A 13,049-nucleotide genomic window follows, 5' to 3' on the forward strand; every position below is an offset into this window, starting at 1 on the left:
TTGGTACCATGATACTTATAGCTCAGTCCTCTTCAGCTTTTCTTAAGTAAACATTGGGCTGATTAAAATCCCACTGAAGTCAATGAAAAGACTGCCATTGACTTCATGGGCTTTGATTCCGGCCCATTGTAAACTTCATAAATCCATGAATGAGTCATGCACTTCAGTGTAATATAAGTAACATTTTTCTTGACCAATTAGTCACAAGTAATTTAAGATGATCATTTTTATCTTTCCGTTAACCTGTAAGTAGTAAACTGACTTACAAAGGGATCTCATCTCTGGTCAATGAGGATATGTAAACTCCCCTTAGCATTAAGAGAAATCTATCAAATGGAGAATTGATTCCAAAGAATAAAACCAATTGGCCTTACCTTGTAGCTCAGATAACCCAGCAGCATTGTTTCAAACAGACTTATCAAAGCCACTGAAACCTAACATGATATATAAATATATATGTTAATGCAGGGTTAGTAATGTAATTAATTAAAGCAAAAATTACCTGAAGAATTAAACTGAAAGATTAAAAATAATCAAAACTAGTTGATCTGTGGTGAAGAAATCCTCTCGAACCATCTTTAACCACTAAATCTTGGTTCTAATCTTAAAATTCCTTACCACAGTATGTGCTGAATAAAGCCCTGTTCCTGTCAAATGATTCATTAGTATTTACTCCCTGCACTTGTCTTAAGTCCTATTGTCTGCTAGGCGCTGCCCTCAAAATCTCCTCCATGAATATTGCTTCAGAAGGTCTCCAGAATGGTCTCTCCATGGGTTTTTAGGGAAGGCCAAATAAAAGCAGCCAGTTTCTGTGCTATGCTGCAACTGGCAGGCTTTTGGCAGCTTCCAGGACTTGTTCCATTTTGAGATGACAGAGTATAAGGAATGTGTTTAAAAAATAAGACACATGGTGAGAGGAAGTCATGACCTTTTTCAAACATTACACTGAAGTGTTATTTTTTCTTAGTGTGCGTGGGTCATAAATATTACCCCCCAAAAAGTCTTAAAACACAGCAAAAGAGAGATGGTAAATGTCATTGTTTAAATCAGTGTGTGTTGAATTAATGGACATATAAAAGGTCAGTGACCTGTCTTAAACTACTAAAATCTATTTGGTTTACACATTGCATATATACTCCACAATGTCTTTTAAAACTAATCACAAAACCAGCTTAAATGTGTGCATATATTAAATTAAAACATTTACTATTTATACATTTGTATTACTTAATCTGGAGTCTGGAATCAAATTAGTCTCTATTCCTAATTTAAAATTAATGCTCACTACTAATTAAAGCTTAACATCCTGTACTACTTGCACTTGAAATGACATTATGAAGATTCAAAATAGATGGTGTGAATTAGAAAATATATATTAAAAAAAAATCACCAAAACATTTCACTCTTACAGTAGTTAGCATTGCTCCAGATGAAGTGAAGTTTTTGTCTTGCATAAAAGTGGAATTTAGTTTGTTGTTACTATATAACATTATATATATCTCCTCCTATTTTGTGTTTGTGTATCTATCTTCCCATGTTCGTTGACTAGCATAGGTTTACAGTGTAAGAATAAGCCTAAAACCAGCACCATAAACTATTAAGGCTGTCTCAATATTTTAAGATTAAATAGTGAAAGTAATCTATATGTCTGTCAAACTTTATTTGCTCAGACCTTGCATATTTTAAACAAATATTCAAAAGTTATCTCCATCAGAGAAATGTTGCTTTAATAAACAACTGTATTACACAGAGATAGAATTCACCGTAACGGATTTGTACTGAGGGTAGTGCAAAAATATAATAGCATAATTATACTAGATGGTTCAGGAATCCTTTATACAAAAACTAATTATTTAGGGAGAACTCCCACAACGATCTTCAAAATTTGCTCTTAATTTAATGTGAAGCAATAGCTTATTTTCAGAAACCATGTAAAGTTTAATAACTGTGGGCCCGATTCATATGTGCTGAGCACCTGAAATCTCATAACTTCTTTATTTATTTTAGATTAGGAACCATAAAGGCACCTACTTAAAAGACAAGCCATATAACAGACAAGAGCCAGCAGCAATCCCACATAATACAACTAAATAAACTATATAATAGTGCCACTTAGATTTAAAAGAGGAAAAAAAAGGGAAACCTGAAATGACATTTCTTAAACAATATCTCCCTCCTCTTGAAGTGTGCCCAGAAGGCTAACAAATCCAGACTATTTTGGACCAGGACGGTGATCATCTGCCAAAGCCAAGAGAGGACCCCTCACAGAGAATGCTCCAGTAGCAATCCATTATTCTTTACTGAGGGGAAGGATGATCAAATTTGAGTGCCGCCATTGATCTCTCCTGCAGCAGTGAGGAAAGGCAATCTCTCAGATAGGCAGGTCCCATACCACTTAGGGCTTTGTGAGTGAAAACCAACAGCTTAAACTGCATTTGGAAACCCACAGGCAGCCAGTGCAGATCACAAAACACTGGTGTAATGTACTCATAGCAAGATTCTCCACTTACTGTGTGGACTGCCATATTCTGCACTAGCTTTGGCTTCCTTGCAGATTTAAAGTATAATCCCAAATAGAACCCATTACAATAGCTTAATCTTCAGGTAAAGAAGTTGAAACTCAGGCTATGTCTACAGTAGAGAGCTTACAGTGGCACAGCTATCCCGATGCAGCTACGCCACTGTAAGATCTCTCATAGCTGCTCAGTGCCGTCAGCTCTCCCATCAGCCTAATTAAGACACCCCCAATGAGCGGCAGTACCTAGCACTGTGCACGCTCCCACTTACGCTGGTGTGATTTCTGTCACCTGGGGGTGGAATATTCACATTCCTGAGTGAGAGAAGTTTTGCTGACATAAGTGGTAGTGTAGACATGGCCTTAATAAACTCAACCCTGGTCTACACTACCAACTTATATCTTATAACTTATAACTGCGTCACTCGGGTGTGAAAAATCCACAACCCTAAGCAACGGAATTCTACCGACCTAACTCCTGGTGTAGATAGCGCTATGTCGATGAAAGGGCTAGACAAGCTCTTAGTAAGGGCTGCAAGATTGGGTCCAATAGACTTTATTTAGTTCTAAGGAAAAATACCTACAGAATATTCAAACTTTCTTATTTTCTCTTGACCTACAATACTTTACTATAAATACACGTATTCCAGAGTAGTGTAACATTTAACATAGTTTGCTTTCTTAATTCACTTTAATTTTAGATTTATCACTATAGTGGGCTTCCAAGGAAGTAGAATTTTGCTTGCTACCCTTTCTATATGTGTATTAGCTTCTCGGAAGTATTAAAAATCCAAGTGTGCTACAGCTATAAAAATGTAATTGCTAAAAATATCCTAATTATACATTACCTGTAATCCCCATAAAGGCAAGCTTCTGTTCACCCAAATAATAGGAGACCTGTTGAATCACAATGACACAATAAATGTGACACCCATCAAATGGTGCGTATGGGCCTGATCCAAAGCCCAGCAAAGTCAAGGGATTGATATCCATTAATTTAAATGGGCTTTGCATCAGCTGCTATTTTTAACATAATTAAATATAAAAGCCAGATGATCAGTATTTGGAGTGGTGTAAAATAGTTAATCGCTTCCCCATATTTTTATATGGGTAACTAGTCACTCAGCATTGACAATCCAATTGTCTTTCTAACCTAGAAGCAAATAATATGATGTATGCATTTTAAAGAGGCAGAGGGAAACTGTCCTTTATTTGGAACCATTAATTTGTGGTAGAAAAAACAAATCTAATCACATTCTTAGCCAGTATTTTCTCTTTTGCTCTCTGTTATCTACAGATGCATAGTTTTATTAACTAGTATCCACATTAGTGAGCATTTATTTGCACTGGGTCTGAAACTGGAAATATTTCCTCTTAGTTGTAAAACCCCATTATTTATTAATTTTTCCTAAGAAACTATTTTTGTCTTGGTGAAATTCATCTCCTTCATTAAGTACTTACCATTTCAACAAAACAAAATGCATTCTTGATACAGTACCAGTGAAACTAGGCACACAGTTCTGTTGGTCACTGTACTACCCTAGACTATATAATAATCATATATTTTCTATCTCAGTAAGGAAATAAATGTCTAGAATCCAAATGGTCCTGATCATCTGGATGTCATGACTTCTGCATCTAACATGGTGGTATTCACTTGTCCAGATATAGGCAATTAATCACAATACTGAACCCATCTTTGGGTCTCCAAAGACATGGTATTTGAGATGACTTGTTCTACAGTTCTGGAGCCTTAAAATCCCACCAATCCTGCAGGAAGGGTGTGTTTCTTTGCCAGGAACTCAGAGTTACTGAGTGGAATTAATTCTGTAGGGCAAGAAATCCTCTGAAAGAATTTTATGGCTCCATCAACATAGGTCAAATGTGTCCAGAAAGGCTGTAGGATTCAGAGAGTTTAGCTACTATGGACTGTTTTATCCCTCATTGATACACATAACTTTAACTTTCTGCATATGCATTAAAGAAATCACATTATATGTGTATTTGTACCCAAAATAGATCACTATTATGTGTTTAAAAAGAAATTCTGGAACTCACCAATCAATCTTTGCAGGTGTGTAGTTTTGACTGGAACAGCCCCTGTTTAATTCCTTGCTGCCAGAAGTCAACAAATCCACACATAAAGCCCATGTCCAGATGTATATGGAAACACAATTATAAAATGATTGGGGGGGGGGGAATGGACAGGGGTTAATTTCTTAGGTAACACTGTTCTATATAATTCATCAAACACTGTGCAGACTAATTAAGTTGTGACAGACACTGAGAGATAGATATTCAAAAGAAGGCAAATCACTTTGACCAACTAGTTCAGTGTGTATTTTAGATACATGCATTCTCAAAGCTAAAGGCCAGACACATTTTTTGTGTTTGTTTTAAGAAGATTTAGTTTCAAATGCGATCTAATATAAAAATCAAAAGAGATGAACAAAAAAATGGGGTACTTGCAAAGGATGAAGCATGAAGGAAGTGCTGAAAATACCAGTAAGTCTATCGAGCAGATCTAGGAAGCATTGGCAGGTATAATTTCCACAATCTCCAAAGTAAAGATTGCACCAAACTACAGTTCCCATCTTCATGTAGGGCTATCTTTAATGTCTGGTTATTTCAGTGAGAGACTAGTGGCATATGTGTAGAAAAAACAGCTAATATGTATATTTGTGTTCCTCTCTTGTATTCATAGAGCAAGCCATCCCCTCCAACACAACTACATGCATAGGGGAAGTAAATATTTCGTTAACTTTTAAACTGTGGAAAATAGATCTCTCTGCCCCCTTCATGCAGGTTCAGGAGGGGTTGGAGTGATTTGTGGACCAGACATAAGGAGTGGGCATATTTCTCCCTCTGTGAGGATGAGGAGGATACTCAGATAAATCCGGGGTCTTATGACATCCACATGGAAGGCCTGTCTATCCATGTTGCCATTGACTCCCTGCTCATGCTTTTGTCTTCTCAGGGGCTGATGGGGGGTGGGGGAAGCTGCTGATCAAAAGTAAATTCAGAAATAAGCAATATTTTTCTCCCACAGGGATTTCTGAAGGAAATGTCATGGATTTGCTGGGTGGCAAGACCACAGAGACCTGTTTCCCAGGCTGTGTTCCTTCTACTGCCATCGGGTGGTGGTAGTTTCTTTTGGCTCCATTACTTCCCTTCCTGTTTACCAAGCGGTTTTGTCCCATAATTCTGTTGGTTTGATCCCTTAGAAGCCCCAAAGTTTTTTCTCAGGGCTTGTCCAGCACCCCCCAAAAAAAATCTCTCAAGCCCAGTAGTTGGTAACCAAGATATTTTGGTTTATTCATTTAAAAAAATGTATCCTAGATCTTAACACTAGCATCTGTGAAATTTCTAGGAGGAAGGAAGCCAGATGGGTGGTAGACACAAGTAAGTTAAATAGTGTGTTGAAATATATTTAGCAAAACATAATGTAATGTTTTATGTAATGTAAAATAAAGTAATAGCAAAAATAAAATAAAAAATTAAGTACATCAGAAGCAGGAAGCCTGCTAAACCAGTGGGGCCACTGGACGATCGAGATGCTAAAGGAGCACTCAAGGACGATAAGGCCATTGTGGACAAACAAAATGAATTATTTTCATCTGTCTCCATGGCTGAGGATGTGAGGGAGATTCCCAAACCTGGGCTATTCTTTTTAGGTGACAAATCTGAAGAATTGTCCCAGATTGAGGTGTCATTAGAGGTGGTTCTGGAACAAATTGATGAACTAAACAGTAATAAATCACCAGGACCATATGGTATTCAGAAACTCAAATGTGAAATTGTAGAACTGCTAATTGTAGTCTGTAACTTATCATTTAAATCAGATTCTGTACCAGATGACTGGAGGATAGCTAATGTGACGCCAATTTTTAAAAAGGGCTCCAGAGCTGATCCCAGCCATTACAAGCCTGTAAGCCTGACTTCAGTACCGAGCAAACTGGTTAAAACTATACTAAAGAACAAAATTGTCAGACCCATAGACATAATTCTGAGGCGGAGAGGAAAAGTCAACATAGTTTTTGTAAAGGGAAATCATGCCTCAGCAAGGGGTCAACAAGCATGTGGGCAAGGGGGATCCAGTGGATATAGTGCACTTGGATTTTCAGAAAGCCTTTGGCTCATAAGGAAGGTAAGCTGTCATGGGATCAGAGGGAAGGTCTTCTCATGGACTGGTAACTGCTCATGAAGAGCTACAAAAGGTTAGAGTGGTAGCCATGTTAGTCTGTATCAGCAAAAACAATGAGGAGTCCTTGTGGCACCTTAGAGACTAACACATTTATTTGGGCATAAGCTTTCGTGGGCTAAAACCCCTTCATCAGATGCATGGAGTGGAAAATACAGTAGAGTATAAATACACAGCATATGAAAAGCTAGAAAAGGATCTCTCAAAACTGGGTGACTGGGCAACAAAATGGCAGATGAAATTCAATGTTGATTAAATGCAAAGTAATGCACATTAGAAAACATAATCCCAACTATACATATAAAATAATGGGGTCTAAATGAGCTGTTACCACTCAAGAAAGAGATCTTGGAGTTATTGTGGATAGTTCTCTGAAAACTTTCATTGAATGTGCAGCAGCAGTCAAAAAAGCAAACAGAATGTTGGGAATCATTAAGAAAGGGATAGATAATAAGACAGAAAATATCGTATTGTCTCTATATAAATCCATGGTATGCCCATGTCTTGAATACTGCATGGAGATGTGGTCGCCCCATCTCAAAAAAAAAGATATATTGGAATTGGAAAACATTCAGAAAAGGGCAACAAAAATGATTAGGGGTAAGGAATGGCTTCCGTATGAGTAGAGATTAATAAGACTGGGACTTTTCAGCTTTGAAAAGAGATGACTAGGGGGAGATATGATAGAGGTCTATTAAATCATGACTGGTGTGTAGAAAGTAAATAAGGAAATGTTATTTACTCCTTCTCATAACACAAGAACCAAATGAAATTAATAGGCAGCAGGTTTATAACAAACAAAAGGAAGAATTTTTTTTCTCACAACGCACAGTCAACCTGTGGAACTCTTTGCCAGAGGATGTTGATAGGGCCAAGACTATAACAGGGTTCAAAAAGAACTAGATAAATTCATAGAGGATAGGTCCATCAATGGCTATTAGCCAGGATGGGCAGGGATGGTGTCCCTAGTCCTTGTTTGCCAGAAGCTGGAAATGGGCAACAGGAAATGGATCACTTGATGATTAACTGTTCTGATCATTCCCTCTGAGGCACCTGGCATTGGCCACTTTTGGAAGACAGGATACTGGGCTAGATGGACCTTTGATCTGACCCCAGTATGGCCATCTTATGTTCTAATGTGACAACACAGAGTGAAGGGACATGCATTCCCCGGCTAGTTAATTATTAGATATTTAGAATCAAAGAATAAGTAGTTTGGGCAAGGCCTAGAGAATTACCATAGCTTGCAACATACAAATATATTGCTGTATGTGAGTATAGCGGTATCTAAGTGTACTTTCAAGCAATGAATACTGGGGTGATTACTGCCTACCTCATCTTTTAAAATGTAGCACATATCCAAAAGTAAGACGCTTGCATATGCTTTACAGTATACTCATTTAGCCTCATTACACTCATTTAGCATCACTAATTCATTAGGTTTCATACAAAAAATATCAGCAGCTTAATCATACCAGAAGCTATCAGTAATTTTTAAAATATCTGTTCCTTTTTCTTGCTTTTGTTTCCCTTTTACTAGAAAATTGCATTAATTGAACCTAGACTCTGGGTCTAGAAAGCAGAAATGTTTGGGCTTCTTGTTATACCATATTGTTGTAAGGATGGGCACCAGATAGAAAAATTATTCAAATATCTTTGTTTTACTTTTAAAAAGGCACCTGGTGCTGCTTTTCTAACTACATTCATTTGTATTTTTTAACTTATTGGAAAGGATGTACATTGTTTTCCAATAGTAATATGCCTAATGCATGTATGTAAATAAAACATGTTTGGTTTATAACTTGAGAAAGATTTAGAAATTACTGTTTCCCCATCCATATTTCTCATTTTCATGCATCTCCCTGTTTTTACATTACACATTGTTCTCAACTCCTAAAGTTGTGCTGTTCCCCATTGGGGAATGAGATTTAAGAGAATAACTCAACTATAAAAAATAATAGTTGCACTGTAATTAGGTTTTAGGAAGTTTTTGTACTCAAACTACTTAAATTTAACAGCTTGAAGGATCTCATGGATCGTGCCCCAAGAGAGCACTTTCTACGTTTGAGAACACATATCATAAATTTACCAAAATTATTCACATCATGAAATAAACTGCATGTATAAATGACAGAGTGAAATATACAGTATGTTTCTACGCTGTTCCACAGTGGGCATGCTGGAGCAAGAAAAATCAGTAGAGAGCTCATGATATAGATTGCTGCCTCCACCCTAGGAAGTCACCAGGATCTTTGGAGTCTTTCACTAATATGTCCCCATCTCATTGACTGGTTTTTATTACTCTGACAGCCTATATCTATGCAGTAGAGATGGGCAGGGTAGGAGAGAGGCACACTCGTCCCTTATCTCTGGATAGCAACAAGGAAGTAAGATAGGCTAGATATCCTGGATAGTCAGGAAAAGAAAGGATTGAAGGGGGATTGTTTCTATTACAACAGTAATAGACAAAATTTATTGCAGTAAGAAATAGGCAATAGTTAAAACAATCTGTCTGTAAAGAGTTAAAATCAAATAACAATATAGCCATTACCAGAACTAAAGGAGCATTAACCGTGACTGGTTAGAGTGGCAGTTGGAGAATCATTGGCTCTCACGAAGCAAACACTTACATTTGTAGGTAACTTTACTTATGGTAGTAGTCAATGGTACTACACACATTCATGTAGCTAAACACATTCTTGAGTTTTTGCAGGACTGTCCCCTTAGACCAGGGGTTTCAAACTCAAATGACCATGAGGGCCGCATGAGGACTAGTGCATTGGCCCGAGGGCTGCATCACTGACACCCACCCCTTGCTGCCCCCGGCCCCGGCCCCGCCCCCACTCCACCCCTTCCATGAGGTCCCACCTCTTCCTGCCCCTTCCCTGCCCCCATTCCAACCCCTTCCCCGAAGTCCTCACCCCAACTCTGCCCCCTCCCTGCCCCCAGAGGGAGCAGGAGAGGTGCGGGGTGTAATGGGGGCTCAGGGCAGGGAGTTGAGGTGCAGGAGGTGTGCAGGGTACGGCAGGGGACTCAGGGCAGAGAATTGGGGTGTGGGGTGCAGGAGGGTTGAGGGGTGTGGCAGAGGGTTGGGGTGCAGGGTGCAGCAGGGAGCTCAGGGCAGGGAGTTGGGGTGTGGGGTGCAGGAGGGCTGAGGGGTGCAGCGGGGGTTGGGGTGCAGGGTGCAGCAGGGGGCTCAGGGCAGGGAGTTGGGTGCGGGAGGGTGTGGGATGTGGCAGGGGGCTCTGGACAGGGGGTTGGAGTGCAGGAGGGGTGCAAGTGTGATGGGGGCTCAGGGCAGGGAGTTGAGGTGCAGGAGGTGTGCAGGGTACGGCAGGGGGCTCAAGGCAGGGAATTGGGGTGTGGGGTACAGGAGGGGTGAGGGGTGCAGCAGGGAATTGGGGTGCAGCGTGTGGCAGGGGACTCAGGGCAGGGAGTTGGGGTGTGGGAGGGTGCGGGATGTGGCAAGGGGCTCCAGACAGGGGGTTGGGGTGCGGGCTCTGGCCTGGTGCCGCTTACCTAGAGCGGCTCTCGGGTGGCAGCACTGCACACCGTGGCCAGGGCAGGCTCCCTGCCTGCCTGCCTGCCCTGACCCCTGGCCCCGCTCCACTCTGCTCCACTCCAGGAAGCCCTGGGGGAGGGGGAAGGAACGGCACCATGTGCTGCTCTTGCTCCTCCAGGTACCTCCCCCAAAGCTCCCATTGGCCGCGGTTCCCTGTTCCCGGCCAATGGGAGCTGCGGGGGGCAGTGCCTGGAAGTGAGAGCACAGAGCCCTCTACTTCACACACACACCCCGCACGGGGCTGCATGGACATAGTTCCAGCCACTTCAGGGAGCGGTGTGGGGCTCATGGCGCCACGGGGTAGACAGAGGGACGGGGCGGCATGCGAGCCGTACGAAAGAACCCTGCGGCCGCATGTTTGAGACCCCTGCCTTAGACTGTGGTGTAACTTGCAATTTTCTAATGGCAAGTCAGCACTACATCGGTGCAGTTGCACCACTGTAGCATGTCTGGTGAAGTCGCGTTATGTCGGCAGGAGAGCGTCTCCCGCTGACATAGCGCCAGTGTGGACAGCACTTAGGTCACTGTAACTTGTGTTGCTTTGCCGGGGGGTGTCTTTTTCACACCTCTGACTGACATATGGTACATTCACTTAAGCAGCAGTGTAGACCAGCCCTAAGTTTCTGCATAAATTGCAAGTGTTGTAACTAACAAAGAATAGTGATGTTTGAATTGTAATTGAGCTCATGTTGATTCTAATGTGACCCATAGCTACGCTTGCACACTAACTCTATTAGATCTGGAATTGTAAGATACAGATTCTAGTTTACATCTCATCATTTCTTTCTGCTTTAATTTTTCCAGTATTTTCTGATTTTCTTTTTATAAAACATTCCAGTATTAGAACTTTTAAAAATCTTCACTGTTGACTTAATAGGGACCAATTCTACTGCTATTAATTGAATAATAAAACTGACTTCATTTAGTGTAGCATATGGCATATAGGCTACGGCTCACAAATTTTCTGCTTAGCATTTAGTCTGATGAATTAGAGGGAAAGTCATGGAAACTGGATTAGGAAGTGTGGAAGGATTGAGCAGCAGTTTTTCCCTCTATGAGTATCCTGTGCAATTGGGGATTCATGTAATGGGAATGGAGCTAGAGATGAGCTATGAAACACAGTATGTTGTTGTTGCCCCACCCCTAACCTGTCACGTTTTCAGTGTAAATCCATGTAAGAGTTGATGCTGCTTCCGAATGCATGTCGCCAGCTCTCTACACCATGGCTGCAGTTATTGGGGCACAGGTACTAGGTGCAGGGCTGATCAAAAACTTCTATCAACTTTTTTTTAAAGGAAAACTGGATTTTCAGCTAAATGCACACTTTCTGCAAAAGTGTCTGCTTTTCTAAGATATTCATTGGGAAATTGAAATTCAAGAATGTGGCCAAAATATTCGTTTGGTGTTTTTCAGCAAAAAGTTAGTTTTCTACAGAGGAAAAATTCCAATTTCCACCAGCTCCAAGTGGGAGGTAGGGAAGAAAGCTAGGAATGTCAGGGCTGCTGGGGAACTGTGCTAGTAGGGTGAAGAGTCCAGAGAGCTGGTTTCCTGTGCTATTGCTCCAGAACCCATGGGTGTTTTCTCCATAGAAGACATCTCCTCATCAATTATTGTGAGTGGACCACATCCACCCTGATTGAATTGGCCCTGTCAACACTGGTTCTCTACTTGTAAGGTAACTCCCTTCTCGTCATGTGTCAGTATATTTATGCCTGCATCTGTAATTTTCACTCAATGTATCTGAAGAAGTGGGTTTTTACCCACAAAAGCTTGTTGCCAAATAAATGTTAGTCTTTAAGGTGCCACCGGACTCCTCGTTGTTTTTGTGGATACAGACTAGCATGGCTACCCCCTGATACTTAAGGCCCTAAGTTGTGCAGCAACAGAGTGCTGCTGCAGTGTGCGTGCAATCATTCAGCCATTGCTATGGTTCATAAACTGGAGAAGGGGAGCCAAGCAGAGAAAGAAACAACTGTTTTACATGCAGTAGGAGGACGTTGCCAGGAGTGGGGCTTCACGCCTCAATATCTTTAAAGAGCTGCTCTTGGGACAGGCTCCAGCTACAAATAGCTCCACAGTCCCACTCTATTACTGCACAGCTTAGAATGTCTGCATGGTGGATACCTCCTCTTGCAAGTCACTCCCTGCTCTTTCAAAGGCACGGGCTTCAGGTTCTCCGCCCATCTTCCCAGTACATGCTCCCTGCTTCCTCACCTGCCAATCACCCTCCCACTGTGCACCTAAAATGATGGATATGGTTAGAGATGACAATTTCCTGCAATGTCCTAGACAAACCTTACCGTATAACGTTAAACCAAGCTGTATTGAATTAAGTTTAAATATTTTAGTAATTCATTGTATTAAAAATGCAAATGTTTACATATTATTGTGTAATATCTCCGGGGGGAGACATAGCTAGCATAAACCCTGGGAAGTGTTATGACCTTCAAAAGACTTTTGAAATTGTGTGCCAGGCAAGAATGAACACTTAAAGTTGAATGAGTTTCCCATAAAGTCTCTAGGGAAGGTGTATGCAAATATACTCCCTCCACTTATGCAAGAACTCAGCCTTTTCAACCTTCGCCTTGAGAAGGGGACTTTTGTCTGCTGATCAGCTGTTACAAGAGGACAAGACCAGAGGCTCAAATTGTATAAAAGAGTGACTCCTAGATTCATAGTGTTGCTTGTCCCGAGCCAAGGCCATTATGAAGCTGTAACCACAGGAAAAACTCCTGTGTAGGATTTAAAGGACTGACTCCTACCATAGCCCT

The 13,049-nt window shown here is 41.0% G+C and overlaps 1 protein-coding gene across 1 annotated transcript in view; it reads right to left on the reverse strand.

Moving 5' to 3' along the window:
• Positions 1-13,049, reverse strand: part of KCNT2 (potassium sodium-activated channel subfamily T member 2) — a 296,278-nt gene that overhangs the window by 197,226 nt on the left and 86,003 nt on the right. The window contains exons 4-6 of the mRNA XM_054037517.1: positions 4,574-4,630; positions 3,364-3,412; positions 375-434 (exon numbers count right to left, since the gene is read on the reverse strand). Of these exons, the coding sequence (XP_053893492.1) occupies positions 375-434; positions 3,364-3,412; positions 4,574-4,630 (166 nt within the window). The remainder of the gene's footprint in view (positions 1-374; positions 435-3,363; positions 3,413-4,573; positions 4,631-13,049) is intronic.

This window comes from Malaclemys terrapin, chromosome 8 (genome assembly GCF_027887155.1).
Source record: "Malaclemys terrapin pileata isolate rMalTer1 chromosome 8, rMalTer1.hap1, whole genome shotgun sequence".
NCBI classification, from domain to species: Eukaryota; Metazoa; Chordata; order Testudines; family Emydidae; genus Malaclemys; species Malaclemys terrapin.